A 20,864-nucleotide genomic window follows, 5' to 3' on the forward strand; every position below is an offset into this window, starting at 1 on the left:
AACAGTTTAAAGTCTCAATCATATCACCTCTCCTTCTATCCACCAAACTCTGCAGTCCACATTCCCTCAGCCAATCCTCATAACTATCCTTGTACAGTCCTGAAACCATCTTTGTCATCCGTCTTTGTATCCTTTCCACAGTTAATTTATCCCCTTCAAATCCTTGGGACCAAATCTGAGAACAATAGTCCAAGTGTGGTCTGATCAGAGACTTGTACAATGGAATGATAACCCTCTTATCTCTGCAGGTCAGTGTCCTTCTCATAATTGCAGCAATCCTCTGTGTTACCTTCACCACCTTTGCAATATCTCCCCTAAACTTCAGATTTCTATCAATCATCAACCCCAGATCTCTTGTCTCCCCTACTTCCTCCAGTATAACTCCTCCCATGGAGTATGCAGCATCCTATTGATGTTTCCCAAACCTCAAGACATTACATTTTGCTGCATTGAACTGATACCCCCATTCATTTGCCCATCTATCTAGCTTATTCAAATCCTCTTGCAGGGCTACCACATCTGCACTATTACTAATAATCCTTCCCAGCTTCACATCATCCGCAAACAACTGAATATCCCCTTGCAATCCACTGGCAATGTCATTGATATAAAGGTTAAACAATATAGGTCCTAGTACTGAGTCCTGTGGGAGCCCACTTGTAACCCTCTGACTTCTTGAAACTGCTCCACCATACACAACTCTCTGATACCTATCAGACAGCCAATCCTGAATCCAGTTGACTACTCTGACATCCAGACCCATGTGCTGCAACTTAATTATCAGCTTATAATGTGGCACCCTGTCAAATGCCTTTGCTAAGTCTAAGAAAATTGCAGTATATGCCTTTCCCTCATCTAATGTTCTTGTAACTTTATTATAAAAGGCTAGCATATTGCTAAAACAAGAGCGCCCTTTCACAAATCCATGTCGACTCTCACAGATAACATTACCCTCATCTGCCCAATGCTGTGTACGGTCCCTCACTACTTTCTCCAAGATCTTAACAACTACTGATGACACACAGACTGGCCTATAATTAGACACTTCCAGTCTGCTACTGCCCAAATGCAATGGCACTATCTTACCTTCCTTCCATTCCCTGGTCACCTTTGCCGAAGCCAGACTTTCATTGAAAAGCCAGGTTAAAGGCACTGTCAGTTCCCTAGCACATTCTCTCAAAACTCGTGGTGAAATACCATCCAGTGCCAAAGCTTTACTGACATCCAGAGTACTCAGTATCTGAAACACACTCTCCTCCTGTACTTCTAAACCTCGAACCAGCCCTATCCCTCTAGCATTAAAACTGACTCTTCTAGGATGAAATACTCCAATAAAGTGTTCATTGAACAATTCCACTATGTCCTCGGCATCAGTCCCTCTATTCCCATTTTTATCCCACAATATCATTCTTCCACAGTCATTTCTCCTCCTACTGGCCACATAGCTAAAAAATTCCCTACGATTTTCTTTGGATCTTAGGGCCAATCTCCTCTGATATTCCAGTTTCGCTTTCCTTACCACACTAGTCACTCTTCTGGCCTGTGTCTTATATTCTTCATGCATCCTCTCTTCACCTGTCTCCTTATATCTCTTCCATAGCCTCTTTTTCGGATGCAATTCAGTTTAATATTGTTTGTCATCCACTTTACTCCAAATTGTGTCCTCTTCTTCACTCGTGGTATACAACTTACCATTGCTGCTAACAAATATTGTTTCACAATTTCCCACGCACTAATGATATCCCGGCCTTCCAATTCCTCCCTCCATGAAACTTCCCGAAGTTGACCTGTAAGACTATTATAATTCCACATAAGTTCCCGTCTCTTTGATACTCCTGCATGTCTATTCATTTTCCAAATCAAAACCATATGGTCACTCTCTCCAACTGATGGGAGAGATGTCAACTCAGTTATTATCAACTCTTCTGATGCTATAACCAAATCTCAAACTCTTGAACCTCTTGTTCCCTCTGTTACATGTTGCCTAAGACATTTGTCCCTCAAGAATTCTAGAAATTCCATTCCCCTATTGCTACATGCATCTTCCTCTCTCCAATTTATACTACTGTAGTTAAAATCTCCCATAACAGTCATTCTTCTTGCACTTGCCAAACTTAGCTGTCTAAACATCTCCTGGTCCCCATCCTCTGTGTTCTTGGGTCTGTAGCAACACCCCACTAAATATCCTGTCTTGCCTACCTCTACCTCACACCATACGCTCTCAAAATCATTTGTCTCACTTCCTTCCAAAGCCTCCACTCTTAGAGGACATAGGTCATCACTTATCATAACATGTATACTGCAAATGTATACTGCACAACTGCTTTTCTTCATATTAGCCAGATATTCAAATCCAGGAAAGACATTAAAGACAAGGCATGCCAGTTCTGTTTGCTAAACAAAACTTGTATATGTGCACTGTTGACCTAGCGATCTAATCTACCTCCTTTGCCAACCTGGAGTCAACCTTGAACACATACCAGAACATCCTGGAGTACTTCAACCAGTGGATGCCAAAACCAACAAAAACTGTGTCCACAGTATTTCATCTGAACAATGCAGAGGCAAATTGACACCTCAACCTTCTTTCTGTGGAAAAATGATAGATCACGAGCCTCATCAGAAATACCTTGGATTGAGCCTGAACAGAAGCCTAACCTATAAAAGGCACATCACCAACCTGTCCAACAAAATCAAAACAAGAAACAATATCGTTTCAAGGCTTGCCGGAAAAATCTGGGGTTGTGGTGCAGAAGTCCTAAGGTCGTCTGCACTAGCCGTCGCATTCTCTGCAGCAGAATATTGTGCCCCTGTCTGGGAAAGAAGTGCACACACTAACATTATAGACACCCAGCTAAACTCTACCTTGTGCACAATTAGTGGGGCAGTGAGAAGCACCCCTCTCTCCTTGCTGCCTGTCCTATCTAACATTGCTCCACCAAACATACGGAGAAGACAAGCCTCAGTTAAAGAATTTAATAAAGCAATGAGCAACCCACTCCTGCCCCTGCACCAGCCTCTCATAAATCCACCTAGTGTTCACCTAAAATCTAGAAAGCCTTTCTGGTCCATGGACGAACTCTCTTCAGCTGCCCTGCCATCAACACCTGACATGTGGAGAGAATACTGGTCCAACAATCTCCCAACAAACGGTTTCAAAGATCCCTGTGCTCTGCAGCCTGGTTTTGCTCTTCCTAGAAAGATTTGGTCATCAATCAACAGGATCAGAACTAACCAGGGCAGATGTGGCTACCTACTACATAAATGGAGACCACTCTTATTGTGATTGTTCTTCTGTGGCACAGACAATTACTTTTGTTGTGAACGACTGCCCAAGTCGCCAATTTCACGGTGGCCTACAGAACATCCACAAGGTGATCGAAGAGGCCTTGGATTGGCTTTCCAGACTGGACATTGACTTGTAGCTATTCTGTATTCCTTTTGCCATAAGAATAAATATATAAATAAATCTCAAAAAAAGTTTTTTGTGAGATAGAAGTTAGTCATGTTTTATTTGGCTAGAATGAAGGTTGGGATGGCTGTGAAGTGTATTGGTTCTAGATTATATGATGAGAGGAGGTTTTTTTTTTTTTTTGCTTTCCCATGAAAGGTTATTTGAAAGCCTGTTTTGTACTGTGATTGGGCTAATGATTTTATTTTCTTTTATTTTTATAATATTAATTTATTTTTTACATAGTCCATAAACACTGCTCTAGGGACCAAACATGAAGTTTTTAAACCACTTCAGTCCTCTAATAAGCGTGGAAGTGGTCTCGCAGTGAACGATTCACCTCCCACCTAAAGACAATCATAAACATCCATGGCCAGGGAGGGATTGAAACTCGCAGCCTGTTAGTTGGAAAACGGGTATGCTAACCCCACTCGTCCACCAGGCTGGCTGATTGTAAAATACTTCTATTTTTTTTTAGCATGGCTTGTTTTCACTGAATGTGTGTTTTTATTTGTATTATATATATTTTTTAAAAAAGCGATGGATTTTCCTTCTTTTTGTTTTTTAATTAAAAATTCACAGTATCATTTTACTGTGATTTCTTGAAAGGGACTAACGCCTATATATATATATACACACACACACACACATGTATGTCTAACAGAACTATTAATTCTGGAGCTCTAACTACTTCCGATACTCACTGTCATTACTTGTGTTGCTTATAATAACAGGAATGGTTGACAGGACTATTATAGTCCTGTCAATTGTTCCTGTGGAAACTTGCACTGTATTAGGCTCTTCTTAGGATAGCAATTACATTCTCGAAAGGAAATTACACACACTTCGACAGCAGTAGCAACCTGATAGGGGGAAGGAGGAAGGGAAAGAAATTAATAAGCTACAGTAATTAGGAGCTTCTAAAAATATATATTTCATTTGCTGCTGCTTTTTTTTTTTTTTCACTATTTTGTGAGTGGTTTTATAATATACTCAAAGAAAAAAAAAATCATCCCCTATAGAAGCATATCTCTTTTAAGTTTAATATATATTCCATTCAAGATCGGATGATCTTTTAAGAATATATAAATATATATACATATATATAGCCTTTGCTTGGACTATACAAAGCATTTAAGTTTATCAAAGTATACCGTGGCTTTTCAGTTGAAAGGAATTTGTCTCATACGAAGGTGGAAGTATGTTTCATCCTAAGGAGGAGGTAGACCGGCCAAAGAATACACAATTAATAATATAATATACATATCCTTAGTTGCATTGGACATAATTAATACCAAACCAAGCATACTTAGCCAACTGATTAGTGTTCCAAAATGAAGCAGATTCACTGTCGTTTTTTTAGAAACTTCGATTATAATCGAAGTTTCTAAAGTGTGCAAGCATTTGGGTTGGATAATTATCCAACCCAAATGCTTGCATTCACTTAGTTCGTATATAATGTTTTTATGTAATTTGGACTGCTTGTACTAGGAATTGGATAAATAAAACAATTAACTTGATCCAAAATTTTATTATTTTCATTAACAGCCATGGTGTGTGTGTGTGTGTGTGTGTGTGTGGAAAGTTTTTTTAACTTGGGTGTATTATGTTAAAGATACCGAGCAATTTTATAAGCTAGGTTTTAATCCTTTTTTCCCAAGTAAGCGAACAGACAAGTAAGTCAAGTTTGCGCCTGAACGTAGTTCAAGTCTGAGGCAACTCGTGGTAAAGATAAAGTTGGAGTAGTATAATAAGTGTGTACATAATCCTTAGGTAATTTCTTTCGAAGATGATAAGGCAGAGTTTAATCTTATTTTATTTCATTATCCTCATGTTCATGTATATGTTTCAGCGCTCTTAAATAATGTCCTCGTGTGATATTTTAACTAAAATATTTGTTCAAAATCTATAAATACAGTATATATATTACTGGGCTGTATACTTCATTTTTCTGGTTAATTTTAGACAGAAAGTTGAATCTTTGTATGAACATTTTCTAACTATGATCAGTGGGGCACTCAGGGTTTAATCTTGGGGGGGGGGGGGGAGTTGAGTAGACGATTTGAGAATACACACTAGTATTCTATACGAACTATGACTGAGCATCTGTCATAGTTCGTATAGATAAATAAAAAAACATAAATAAAAATCATTAATTTTAATTAGGAAAAGATTTTTGGAAATTTTTTCTAGTGTTTTTTTCCTTTTTCTTTTTTAGGGGAGTCTTCCCCCTAAGTGCGCCACTAACTATCTTTATATGTTTTTAGTATTATTCTGTATATTTTATAGCAGAAATGTAATAATATGACTTCAGGATTTAGGAGAAAATATGTGCAGTTTTCCTTTCATTTAAGTTATTTGAAAATACTGAGAGAAAAAAATGACTTCGTGCACTTATTTCCTGTAATAAAAGGATTCATATTTTTCATATTCCATTTCTGAATATTTTGTTTATTTCTTACAGATATAAAATCAAAATGTCCTCAGAATATTTTGCTATTAAAGAAGATGATATCATTAAGCTCATTTTAGAATTCCTATCCAATCGTGAACTTGTTCTTTCTCAGTCAATTTTAGAAAGAGAAAGTGGCATAATCAATGGCTCTTATTCAGCCGATATGCTTTTACTGAGACAGTTGATTCTAGATGGACAGTGGAATGATGTTTTTGAATTTATTCAACCATTAAATAATTTAGAAGGCTTTGATAGAAGACAGTTCTCCTATAAGATTTCTAAACATAAGTATTTCGAACTGTTATGCATATTATCTGAAGTAGGATCTGCTCAAGATAAAAGTCTAGCCCAAGAAATAGTAAAATGTCTGGAACAACTCGGGAGATACAGTTCCTCTGTTGATAAATACAACAGTCTGGTCAGCTTGTTGAAATTTGGCAAACTAACTGATCACCCAGATTTTAAAAATTGGAATCCATTTAGTGCAAGACTGAAATGCTTCCAAGAAGTATATCCCCTAGTTGAAAAGTTTATTGGCGAACATGAACGGAAAACAGAAAGAACTGCAAAGAGAGATAGACTATTAGATCTTATTCTGAAGGGTATTTTTTATGAATCCTCTGAAAAGTATTGTCAACAGCGGGCATTATCATCAGAAAAGAAGGAAGCCAAGTTTGGGAGTCTCTTATCAGATGGTTTCAGTGCAACTGATTTAAGTCTCTATTCATGGTTGCATTCGCTGCCTCAGAAAGTCTTCACGAGTTCTTTCAAACAGAAAGCCGTTTCTATTGACGTCAAAAGACTCTGTAAACCCCCACTTGAAGCGTCTTGGGCTGAGCAGATACTTTTAATCCCTATTAGACCATGCATCTATCCATATTCAGTCACACCATTTACAAAGCTTTATCCAGGACCAGTGTGTTCACAGATTCCTAACGAAAATATTTCAAGCACATTTCAAAGACCTTCGACTTTCAGTCGTAATGATAAAAGTAGCGAGAAATTCCAAAGTTGCAGTGTAATGTTAGGCGGTGAATCAAATATGTATTTGGGCATTCTTCAAAACGATGTGTGTAAGAATCCAAATAGTAATGCAGATCATTGCTTAGTAAGCAAAAAGAGCTTAACTGTGAACTCTGGCTCACAAATTGAGTGCCTGAAAAGCGAATTTGGAAGTAGTGTGTATAATTCAGAAATGAAAAGTAAAACTGATAAGTTGTTTATTCGGGATTCTTCTGAAAAGACAGTGGATGCTTCAGACCACAGTATTACGTCAGAAATGCTACACAAATTTAAAGTACAAAAAGAAGCTCTAATGCAGAAGCTTGAAAACCAAGAACAAATAAGGCGAAAACTTTTAGAGGAGATTAGTGCCGGAGATGATTCACTCGAGGCTCAGAATCAGTGCACCTCTTTACCTGTTGATGATAGTCACCATTCAGCAGCCAATGCACCAGGTTACTCAGAGGAGACTGATGACCTGCTTAACAGAAAATTCGGTAATCAAGATATTCAGATTCCGTCAGTTTTATATAAAGAAGAAAAAGAAAGTAAAAATCTAGTTATAACTTCTGATCCTGATGAACCACATCCTGAAAATAAGAATATTCCCAGTGCATCAGATTCACAAATTGACTTAATTTCAGACGTGTCACACTCAAGAAGAAAAAGCTTAGCTTTGGAACAACAGTCTGTGTTTACTGCTTCGTCAACATTGACATCAAGGTAAGTATTATTCAGTTAAAATTTATTTATTGTATAATTTAAAATGTTTCTACTGTACGAGTACTTGACAGTGATACAGTTCCTTAACTTTTTTGAATTCGACTAATAGCTGCTGCTGCAAAAGTACCACAAAATGTTTTGCCTAATTAATGGAATTCGCTAACAGTATTGTAGTGCATGATAAATATTATTTATCTTTAAGATTCTGTTAACTTAATTAATCTCCATATTACTCGTACAATTATTGCTTAATAGTTTGTGGTTAAAAGTCTGTCACTCAAGCTGTTCGCTACGTTTAATCACTGATTTTACAAAGACAGCTACACTCGGATAGGATCTCTGTCTGTGTGTGTGTGTGTGTGTGTGTGTGTGTGTGTGTGTGTGTGTGTGTGTGTGTGTGTGTGTGTGTGTGTGTGTGTGTGTGTGTGACTGTCATTGCACCCGGGTCCCACGTCGAGCGGGTACAGTTGGTACACATTTGCGGAAACGTATTATATTTCGAATGTGTTTTTTTTTGTTTTCCTGTGCCAAAATCATTTGCAGGAAAGAGGTTTTACACCCGGGTCCCTTTATAGAGAAGACCGGCCCTGTGTGTGTGTGTGTGAATTGCTTCAATTGTTGCTAAATAATTAAGGTAAGTTAGACGGTCGTATACGGAGATGGAAGAATTTTTCTTTCAGGAAACTGGAGGAAACACATATTATTATTATTCCACAAAACAGCTAATGAATCATTTCGAACTTGCTTCTAAGTGTAGCTGCTTTATACAAATAGGAAAGATCGTACGTTCTTTAGTTTTGTCAGTGTCACGCTCAGTTTGGACACGGCAGCGAATATCTGTAGAACCAGTCAAGTTCGTTGTATATATTTTGTCTACACGGCTATTCTGAAACCTTTTTAAATTTCTTTTATTAAAATTTCTTTTTAATAAAAGAAACTTGAATAATGAAATATGACTCCTACCCACAAAAAGGTTGTAAACCTATAGTAAATTATTACCATGGGTACGTTAAAGACAGTCATAAACATTATTAATAAATTAACGTATTAATTAACATTCAGAAGAACATATTGGAATTCAGTATTGTTTTGGTTATATTTATGCGTGTATGTCGTAACTTGCTTCTACTGACTGATAAAATGGGATCCTTTTGCTAATCGCAGTTATGTCGATCTAATTTCTTCTTTGAATAGTTTTTTTTTTCTCATTAACCACAAATTCATAAATTAGACATTTCCATGTCATATGACAGTAGAAATAATCATCATATTAAATAAAAACAGACATATGCAAATGAGGGGGAAGCGCTTATAGCCAAGGTTTTAACCAGTCATTCCTACTTACATTTTAATTACTTAAAAAGTTCCTTATCTTCCAAATTGTATTTACAGTGGTTTAAAACATGTCAGAAGATACTTGAATCTGACTGAGGATGGTTGTTTTGCTATTCCTATGCTAACAACTCCATGAATTTTTGATGGACGTCATGTAGGCCCATCTGAAGAGTTATTTTGAACCATAGTCGAAGCAACTAAAGCTATGTATGGTCAATGTTCGTCTATATGTATGTTAATTACGTGTATTCTTCTGGCCGATAATTTGTTTTGCCGAATGAAAAATCTGTTATCTCCGAATGAGACCAACTAGATAACATTTAAATGAAATCCTTTAATAAAAGTTTGTCTTACACGAGATTTCGACCCAACGGAGGAAAGGAGTATGACACTCGGGAACGATTAATGTGAAGATTGAATAAAAGTGGATCAAGGACTGAAGCCTGCGGGTGCACACCATTGGTCAATGCACATCACCCATGCGCCACATTTTTGATATCTTTCAATAAGCCATCTTTTTATGCAAACTAGCGGTTTATTAACCAATCTCATAACCAACTTATCCAACAGCCTTCATGCTGAATCCTGTCAAAAACTTTACCAAAGTCAAAAAATATTATAATTCAACTGTCATATTATTATAAAATGTAAGCAAGTTACTCAAACATGACCGTCCGTTAGTAAACCCATTGTTTTTTGCAAAGTACAGATTCGCTGTAAAATCATTTCTGTATGCAATGTCTTACCAACTTTTCCAAAATTCTCACTTCCATTCTAGAGATACTGATAGGTCGATAGTCAGACATATTAGTCTTTTCACTGCTGTACAATGGGATTATTATACGTTCTTTCCAATCCTGTTGAACTTTCCCTGTTCTGAAACAAATTACACAGTCTAGTCAAAGGCGTTATGCTGAACACTCTTGCCGATTTATTAATCGGTTTATGCCAGTTCTTGTACCTTTTCTTCATATGCTAGAGTTTCTTCGTCCAGTGAAGAGGTACAGGGGATTATAAAAATAATAGAAACAATTTTTTTGGAGAATTTTTTATTAATAAACTGTAGGCCACCTCGGGCTGTTAGAACACCATGAATTCGACATAGAATAGACTGATACAAGTCATGCATATAAGATAATGGAATTTGGGACCATTCTTCCTCCAAAATATGTCCCAACTCTTGCCAGTGATGTTGCAGGCGGAAAATATGAACGAACCTTGGGGATCCGATTCCATACCTTGTCATAATCTGTGGCTTGTGACATACCAATGCTTTCTGCCGATTTGGTTATGGCAGCGCCTGCAAGCTGAACTCCAATTATCATACCTTTTTGGAGGTCACTTTGCACACTAACTACACAACACAATCACGGACAACGTCATCCGCGACGTGAGGTATATAATACGATGCAGTATGATAGGGCTATCACATAGCAGTGCCATAGTCGATGTTGAATTAGCCGTTGTGCAGTTAGTGTGCAAAATGTCAGACCTTAATGCCATCCAAAAAGGTATGATCATTGGAGCGCGGCTTGCAGGAGTTATCGTAACCTAAACGTATGTATATCACGAGCAACAGTATCGAAGATTATGACAAGGTATGGAAACGGACAAGGCATTGTCTCCAATCGGTTCTCCAAGGTTCGATCACATTTTCCCCTTGCATCATCATCACTTGCACAGTTGGGACATATTTTATAGGAAGAATGGTCCCAAATTCCATTATCTTATGTGCATGACTTGTATCAGTCTATTCCACGTCGAATTCATGGTGTTCCAACAGCCCGAGGTGGGCCCACAGCTTATTAATAAAAAAATCTCCAAAAAAATTGTGTTTCCATTAATTTGATGACCCACTGTAATATTGCGCTCAATGTTGGTACATGACGCTGATAGCGCTTAGTAAACTGGGTACTCAATTAGTTGAACAATCTCTTCTGTATCTGTCATTGGTATCATCTGCATTCAGTAGTTGTTCGTGCACATTCATTCTTTCTTTTGCTTGCAGCATAACAATGGAATTCTTTTGTGTTGTCTTTAGCTTGCGGAGCCAGTTTATTTTCACATTCAGACATTCTGAATGTGAAATTATAAGACACTTTTCTGACCTGTGTCTTATAATTTTCATAATTAACATCATCCTTATGCACACGGTATTCCTTCCACACCATTTGTTTCTTAAGAATCTCTTGCTTAATAAGATTGCATATCCATATCCATTTCACTCCTGCCTTATTTATTCTCCGAACTCTATGGGATGCATTCCGATATTTCATTATTTAACTAGTTTGTAAAAGTCTCCTATGCATTGTGGATATTATTTCCATCCGGAAACTGATACTATTGGATATAATCTGACATATTTTCAGTTAGTCAAAATTTTCTGCCGCATGAAGTTCAGAATGTAACTTTTCCTGAATGAAACATCCATATAATTAGTATAATTAGGATAATAATAATACTATCAAAGTAACAATTTTACGGATGTTCAGGGTTTTATTATACTTTGCTGTTATTTCAATTATAAATCTTGTATCGTACAGATAACTCGTGCGTGCGTCTGTGTGTGAGAGAGAAAGAAAGAGCGAAAAGTAAACATAAGGACATTATCCTTTCTTAACATTTGTAACGGTCATGAAAATAATTTGGCTATTTTTTTTTTTTTTTTTGTGACCCAAGTAGTTTTCGTCTGCACCATGATCTGCCTCAGAAACACCAATCAATAGTGTCCATAATTTCTAGGAATGGAAATGATTCTAAGTCTCTTCAAAAGAAGAGAATTCGTCGTAATTCCAGAATAAATGCTTATCAAAAGGTAAAGTTTTCGTCCTTTCTTTTTTTTTTTTTTTTTTGTCATACATAGGATTATATTAAGTATAAGTATAAACAACACAAGGAATTTGTAGTTATTATTGGTAACATATCATCAATAATAATAACAACAGGTTTCTTGCGATAAATAATAAATTATACTTTTGTAGTTTGATCCTTTTACAAATATTAACCAAGGAGTCTAACAGGGTTTTTCCCTTTCAGCAACTCTTTTTAATATTTATCTAAACGAAATAATGATAAAATGGAATAACAATTTTCATCAAGGGTTTAAGCTTTCTCCTACTGCGAACTTAAACATACTCCTTTTTTTTTGTTGATGACCAAAAAATAATTACAAATTTTTAAGACAACTTACAGGAAGATATTTTAAATTTAAATGAAATAGCCAAAGATTATTCAATGATAATATCAACAGAAAAATAAAAAACGATGGCCTTTAAAGGACAAGATCCAGTAAGAATTAATATAGTAATACATAACAAGATTTTAGAACAGGTGATCATTTGAAGTGACCTGTATTCATTTGAGTACCTAGGGTGTATATGAAAATGAAAAAGATATCAACCTAAAAATTGCGAAATATTTAAAAATAACAGATGTAATTAACTCTATATATAAACTTAACCTAGTTCAAAAACAAACTAGACTAAAAGTATACATTAGCCCTACCAGTAGCGCACTCAGGATTTAATCTTGGAGGAGGCCGAGCACTCAAGATTTAATCGGGGGGGGGGGGAGTTGAGTAGACGATTTGAGAATGCCTACGACCTTTGACTGAGCATCTGCAGTGATTGCCAATACATGATACCCGTGATCTCCTCGGGCAAAAAGTAGCGCCCCGTCCGCAAGAGCAGTACTTCATTTGCCTTGCGTTCACAGCGGCCGGGATTCCCGTGAGCTATAGGGTATTTCCACGTTATGTGACCACTAATTCATAAGTAGTATAGAAATATAAGACACAACATAAATAAATGAATTTTAATTAGGAAAAGATTTTTGGAAAATGTTCTAGTGTTTTGTTTTCCTTTTTCTTTGGGGGGGGAGGACAGGGCCCTTGGCCCCACCGTGGGTGCACCACTGAGCCCTACCAGTCCTATGGTATGAAAGTGAAATCTGGATAATAAAAAAAGACAAACGATGATTAATAACAGCTGAAATGAAGTTTATGAGAAAAACTGTAAAATATACTCTGTTCGATCACAAAAGAAATGAAGAAATTATGAAAGAATTGAACCAGAAGTCAGTAATAGAAAAAAAAAATTAAAATATATAAGCATAAATGTATGGAACACGTTGAAAGAATGAAAACAGGAAGATTACCAAAAATAAGCCTTAAATTACAAACCACTAGGAAAAAAAGAAAACCAGGGCGTCCTCTAAATGAGATTCACCGATGACTTCTAAGGCTGGTACAGGCCACTCTAGGCCTAAATCCTTGAAAAGCATGATGATTATGATGACAAATATTAATATAATGGAATCAATTGAAGGACCTTTTTTTTTAAAATTCCATAAGTCTATATCTGGATTGAATAGATTCTGAAGGTAGTGTATTTTGTTACAATTCACAAAATAAGTAACTGCAAACCCTATATCATGCTGTCACGCATTAAAACTTAGAGTCCTGAGTTTTCGAAAGCCATGTTTGGAAAATAGGAAAAATATGATTCACTGAACGGTTACGTAAATATCTGCTTATGCATATAATATAGGGCTTCTATAAAAGATTGCTGTAATTTTAAATGAGAATATTTTTCAAACCAAAATTATCTGTAGCCGTCTCCTGATTATCTAATATATACTGTATATTGTTCACGTACGCACAAGATAAATCACGTGCATCAATATATGAGGAATATGGAAGAATATAAATCTACGAAATAAATAAAATAAGTAAGAAAAATGAAATAAAAATGATGAAATAATGACTCAAAAGAATTAGAAATGATTTGTACTGACTTAAATAAGAATATGAAAAATAATACTACAATAATTAGACAAATAAAGGAAAGTGTAGAGTTTCCTGTATTTGTCTAATTGTTTAGATATTAAACAAAAAAAAAAAAAGTCAAATGTAGCCAGCTATTAAAATTGTAATACCATTGATATTACATTGAAATATGTGATGGATACGAAGCCTATGAGGATGTGTATTTCATCCATAATGGCCAATTAGATGGTTAAAACGCAGATAGGGAAAAATTAATGAACTGAATACTAAGGGGGGGGGTAGAAAAAAGAACTGCATATGACATTCAAAATTGATTGTCTCGCAAATAACAATCTCAAGCAGCTGAGATAATGAAAAGAAGGTCTGCTCAGAGTTTTTAAGAAAGTGTACGTATCACATCCAAATTAGTACGTACCAAGATGGTGATAATTCAATAAAAAAACAGCGCTTTATGGAACACAGAATTTCTGTGTGCGTGTGATTTTTGCGCATCACGAATTTAGGTGAATTTATTTAGCTAATCAGCCCTACAATGAATGTGTCATTTTAAAGAATCTGGCAGTGATGAGAAACGTTAAATCTACAGGATGCCAGAGAACTTCGGTCGATATCCACTACTCTAGTAGAAGGATGGAAAAAGAATAATTTCCTGGCTACCTCGTAGTCTCTACTTTACTTCTTTAGGTATTTTACTAATTTATGGAAAGGACAAATTACTCTAACTATAATCCTACACAGGAGATGTTTTTCAACCAATAGAACATTAGTACCGAGGATGGCAAAAAAGTTGAGAAATAAAGAGCTTGTTAATATTCGATTTGAAGAACCGTAGATCGTACTCTTTAGGGAATAAATAATAATGGAGATTGGATCACAAGATAGCAGTAGAGGGATGTAGGAAGAGGAGGAAAAAGGTGTTCTCGGAGTTTACAAGTGAACTGTGAAAGAGTATTGAATGGATTCTGTTCGTGTATTAACTGATTCGGAGGACAGTATGGGAATTAATGACAATTTTAAGATGAACAGCATTATGGAAATTGTAGAAAATGTAATCAACAAGAATTTGTGACAGAAAATGTAATTAATCAACTTAACTGCCCTCTTGTATTGTATGTATTGAATTAACAATTTTATGGAACCCTTAGACACATAATCCCAAATATGACAACAGAATTCAATGACTGAACAGATTTGCGATTTATATAGAAGTAATAGCTGTTCATAAATACTGTCTTGAACAAAGAGAAAACTTCATTTCTTTATGCTAACGAGGCAATATTCATATTTTTATGCTAGTAAAGATTGTAGGTTGGAGTTATCTCAAGAAGAGAAGTCTTATATTTTCCAAAAATTTAGGTGCTGCCAAAAAACAAGGCCGAAGGATTTATTTATTTTATTTTATTTTATTTATTTTTTTGCGAGAAATAAAACATGAATTATATTAAATTTGGAATTAACAGTTTCTTTCAGACCATCAGATATTTCAGAACTTTCCCGTTTGACTAAAAAGGATGTCGTTTGATTTCATTAAAACAACATTGTCATAGCAACCTATATTTAATGATATCCAATATATTCATCCAAGTTACGTGAACATTCTTTTGATTTACTTCTGAGTTGCTGAAGAAACGCGATTGGCGTTTATCACCTTTAGTAGGGAGCAATGGCGGTTCGCGGCTTGAAATCGTTGGGGGTGCTGCAACTTTCGAAATATACATGCACACTGTAAATACAATGTATATGTGTTAGGATAAAGTATCAAAATTATGATAAAAATTTTTCAAAAAAATTAAACATGAAAAAATGTTGTTTATTATCGATAAAATTATACAGTTTGGTATAATTCAAAATTATTTAAAAATAAAATCCATTATCATAACCCAATAATGTTTTCTAAAATAAAAACTATAGCAAATGTTATGTCTTTAATTGTAATGTCCAAATATTTAAAGAGACGGAGTAAACACGATAAGCACTACGAACACTACTACTGGCGCAAACTGCATATAAACAACAGTGAAACTGTGCGACGGACAGTGCCGCATTACGCTAATAGTTCGCATCTCACTATGACGTGCATATGCTAGCACGCGTAGTGCAAGCAAGAATTGTATAGGATTGTTGATAATAAAATTAAATATTACAAGCAAATATAAATAAATTAATAAATATATTCATATATCGAGAAAAATTGGGGATGCTACAGTTCCGTAGTTCCTATGCATGAGCCGCCCCTGGTCGGGAGCAGCTTGGATGAAGGGAACGTTTCTTCAATTAAATTTGAGTAGCTTCTGGCACCAATAATCTTTTCAGATTAGATGCAATTGTCAGTACTATGATTAATGTTCTTTTTTTTATATTTTTTATGCTACTTCACTAGACTTCATTTGTATAATTCATATAAAATTATTTATTTTTGGCTTGGTGTCCATATTAGTACCCTTTTTTGCTTCAGGACATTTTGTGGATGGATAGGGGGATAGGAAGGGTTTATATTTGAGGGAGAAGATAAAGGACGCTAGTTTTCCTAATAGATGATGTGATGATGAATGAATAGATACCGGTCTTGATTTTGTGGGATTCTTTTCACTTTTTTCTGTAAATCCCCGTATGAATAGTATCGAGATACTGTTCATACGGAGATGAACAGTATCGAGATTTCACTGTGGAAAGTGGAGAGTTATTTGATGGGATTAATATATAATTCCTTTCATTTTAATGATTATAGCTATTGAAAATGAATTATTTTTCCAGGAAGATTAGCTCTTTGTTAAGTGGTTCCTTAGTGGAACACACAGATCATGATTTTCTTTATTTTTTTGGGGAGAAGGGACAAGATTTTCAGAACGACATATTATTGGGAAGAGTGAAACGGGAATGAAAGTGGAGTATATGTTTGTTAACAGAAAGAGATTTTCTGTTGACTATGAATAAGCTTTCTAAAGGATTTAAGGAAATAATGTGTTTTAGAAACGGTGAACTGGTAATTTATTTTGATTTCTTTTATATATATATATATATATATATATGTATATATATATTGAGAAACTAATTTAAAGCATGTAAATAGATACTGTTTAAGAGTGTATAAAACTTTTCAAGATTAGTGCCCTCCGATTCTTGAAGATATTCACGTAATCTGGACAAAACATTGCATTCAATTAAACACAGTTTATCAAAAATATTAGCAGTACCAATTTTCATTAAATTAATAAGATGAACAAACACGGAAACTCAAGAATTCATTTACACTTAAAAAAAACTAAACAATCTGCCGAAAGTTTTGGCGCTCAAGCGAAATAGGAATCCCTATCTCTTGGTTCTCGTGTTATTCCACTAAATCAAAAATTCATTAGCTGCTCTTTTTTTTCTCGACACAAGGAGCAATAAAGAAGCGTAAATGAAAAACAACAACAAAAAAAAAGCTTCTCTTAGCTGGGGATGAATAAAAAAAAGGGGGAAAGTAGAAAATGGCATTTTTAACAAAACAATGACATAAAATTTCTAACATAAGGTTTTTTTTATTATTTATTTATTATTTACTAATGTTGCAGAGCCTGTGTAGCCCAGTAGGTGTGGCGTGTGCACGCCACGACGCTTGGCTGCACGAAGAAAGACTTGGTTTCAAATTTAGTCGGCGACTAGAGGAAATTTTTCTAAGCCTTTTCGACCGGTTCCCGAGTTAGTCTCTCTCTGAGACGGGCAAGCGGGGTTTTCATCCCGTAAACTCAAGAAAATTGACCGTAGAATCCACACTATTTCAGACATTAAATATATTGTGTTAGGGACCACGCGATGGCGGCACTTTTTGAGCCATCTCTTCACGGCGTGTCACTTAATTAGTGATAGCCTTGGAGCAGCTATCTCTGATTGGCTACCAGTGGAGATTGAACTGCCTACTCAGTCTCCAAAAATTAGATAGGGTTAAAATGACCTAGCCTATACGGGAATAAAAATGCGTTAGCTGATTTTGATACTAATGTCGCATTAATATTCTTGACAAGAATTAAAATAAGTATTTTATCATTTTCAAAAATGAATTAGTCCTTTTTATTCATTATCTGTAGGCATACAGAAAGTCTGTGTAATTATCTTCTTTAGTTATCTCAGATATAAGAGCCTCCCAGACATAAGCCCTTTGGTCGGAAAGACCTGGTTTCGATTCCCGTCTGTGACACGTGAGGAACCTTTATCTGGTCTCTTTCGACTAAAGGTGACTTAGCTGGTCTCATACTGAGGTAAAGAGTTTTTTCAGCCAGAAACTCAGGTTTTTCGTCCCTCAGAACAGGCACACTGGCCATATCATAGGTATATAAGTATATATGCCTATGATATATATATATATAGTCATAAAATACATATACCTAATCCTCATTAGGAGGGCTCAACCCGCCCTCCCCCCCTCAAAAAAAGGGACGGAGGGGAAAACCCCATACGAATATATAAATAAATCCCAGATATAAATACACATGCCTCATCGATGCCAAATGGGTTTTCAAATATAAGATTTATTCACTTTCATTAATTTTTTTTCTACCACAAGAGTTCTTCGGTAAGTTTTTTTTTGCTCATTCGCAAGCAAGTGCCTTGTTCCCACATCCGTCCTTCCACATAAAACATTTCGAGAATTGATGAAGTGATGTTGAAGAAACTTAATATGTAATACTTTTTTTAAAGCTCATCAAATTTCAAAATAGTCTGGAAAACCATTTCTGTGTACCTCTCACATAACATCCATTGCTGCATCATCACTTTCTTATCTTGATCAAAATATTTTACCCTATATCAATCTTCATTTTTGAAAGTAAAATTTCATAAGAGTGAAAAATTGTTCTTAACAGTTATCATCAGTTATCCTGCATTCTTAGCTTAGACATTTTGGTAATGCAGACACAACATATAAATATGCTTGTGATGATGTTAAATATTTCACTCATGTGCGCCATTTTTATGTCGTTGCTCTTCATATAATAATTTTTTACTTCCTTTGTGACTTTTTACCTCTCTACAATAACTACAAGACTTAAGAAATTTCCCTGACTCTAATATCTGTATCACTTCTTACGTGTTCATTCTATAAGGAAAACAAATTCTTTATCTCTAGTCCATTCCTAATTTTACTCACGTGCTCCCTGACTGATAAAGGTCATTCCTTGCTAAAAGAAACGAATCGTCTAATTTCTTTCTGGGGCCGTGTTCTCTTCAGATATTGACAAATTTATTTTTTAAAGCTGCGCCAGCGAATATCTTAGAATAGAGTGGACTCTTATTCATGGAGACTTTTCCAGACCTTTGGTGCACATAGGTGAATAAATTTAGTGCTTAAACTCAAATTAAATGCTCTACTGTGGCTAAGTTAATTCTGGTTTGCAGTCGTAACCTCTATAACAACATGGTATACCTTTCTTTCAATCCCCCCCCCTCTGCAATGGTTCGGATTAATGAGTGGTAGTTTTGGTTCCTTTCACAGGCAAAACTCAGGTATAAAAGAAAAAACATTTATTGGAATCTAAAGACATAGACTTAGACCAATCTCACTTTCAATTAGTTCAATGACATGCTAAATCAAACTTTATCAAACTGATTAATATTGTAATGTATGAACAATAAATCCTTCTCTTGAGTTAGAGATTTAACACACATAATATACACATTATACTCTTCTAATCAATATTCTACCTATTGTGTTAGTCTTGCATATTAAACTAGTCACAATCATTTATAATCATTCCTAACAATTTGTCTTATGGACATTAGCCACTGCTAAATAATCACTTAAAGTTCTTAAATACTGTCCATACTCGATTAATACACTACAATGATCTTATCCTTTTACCGACTGGGTAATTATACAACAAAATCTGTACTTTACCATTTCTTGGGGCAGGGTCTCCAGGTCCGTCTGAACTGTCCTTCTTTATTTGAATTACCTTCCAATACTTCCATAAGCCTGCGTCCACGTGGTGGGTCACTATGGTCATCAGATTAAACTATGCTCTACACCTGGCGTTTTTCCCTCGTCTATTCTCGATCTGTTTCGGGCCATCCTCGTTTCTAGCTGCCAGTTCATAATATACGTCCGCGATAGCATTCCGTCAGAACTTTCAGCGAAGGCAGCATGTGCCGACATCTCACGCTTTAGTACCGGCAGAAATTCAGACATCGAAGGGAAAGGCGCACCTTCTGATATCGAACTATCGCCAAGAAACAAATCTCAGGAACCACCCGTCCATGAGAGAAGTCAAATCATCCATCAAAACAGGCGAAAAAAGCCTTGAGAAAGGGGTGCAAATCCTTTTTATTCTCTCTTCACTTCCTCCCCTTTTTAGCACCCTCTTACTAGCTGCGATAGCGCCCTCTTACTACTTTCTGCGATCTTTCCTCGCCTGCTGCTTTCTTCGTCCGCGGCAACTTCGGCACATCTGAGATCATAGCAGCGTCTTCCGGGAAACGAATGTGCGTCGCTTTCCGAGATTGCCGATGCCTCAGGCCCGCCCGTGACCTTTGGGCTATTGTTTACATCTAATTTACCCATTCATTGTATACATGATGCATTTCATATAATACTAATTTATACACGAAGTTCTTACATGGTATTACAATTCTACTATAAGGAGGTAATTCTATTTCTGTTTACAGTTAGTACTTTATTTCTTCTGCTCGAGTACAAGTTTTTTCTCCCAGCTGATTTTTCTGACTTGTTAAATCCTGAATGAGTCGTTTCTTTAAATAAAGTGCTTCATTCAGGATGTAACAATGATTACATAATTTTTTGCTTCAATGTTTCCAGGTGTTCTTTTTAACCAATTATTAAAATTTAAAAGTTAATAACAATTAGCTTTGCATTTATTTTTGCAGCAGAATTAAAAAATAAAATAAAATAAAAACTTAACAGACTTGTCACTGTCAGCTATTAGACACTGTCATCCTTTAGACAGGTTACAACATTCCAGATAAACTAGTTCCACTTCTGTGGTGTGTGTGTGTGGGGGGGGAGTATTTAACTACGAACAGTAATAATTTTTCTCCTGACAACTGTAACTGTTTTTACAGGTGAAAAAAGTTATGATTGTTTTCATATTGATTTTCCTGATATAAGGTAGAATTACTTG

The 20,864-nt window shown here is 35.7% G+C and overlaps 1 protein-coding gene across 1 annotated transcript in view; it reads left to right on the plus strand.

Moving 5' to 3' along the window:
* Window positions 1-20,864, plus strand: part of LOC150110632 (WD repeat-containing protein 47-like) — a 264,760-nt gene that overhangs the window by 60,165 nt on the left and 183,731 nt on the right. Inside the window, exon 2 of the mRNA XM_090403442.1 lies at window positions 5,916-7,631. Within this exon, the coding sequence (XP_090259568.1) occupies window positions 5,916-7,631 (1,716 nt within the window). The remainder of the gene's footprint in view (window positions 1-5,915; window positions 7,632-20,864) is intronic.

Source organism: Typopeltis vanoorti, chromosome 1 (assembly GCF_054136105.1).
Source record: "Typopeltis vanoorti isolate ZY-2024b chromosome 1, IOZ_Tvanoo_1.0, whole genome shotgun sequence".
NCBI lineage: Eukaryota > Metazoa > Arthropoda > Arachnida > Uropygi > Thelyphonidae > Typopeltis > Typopeltis vanoorti.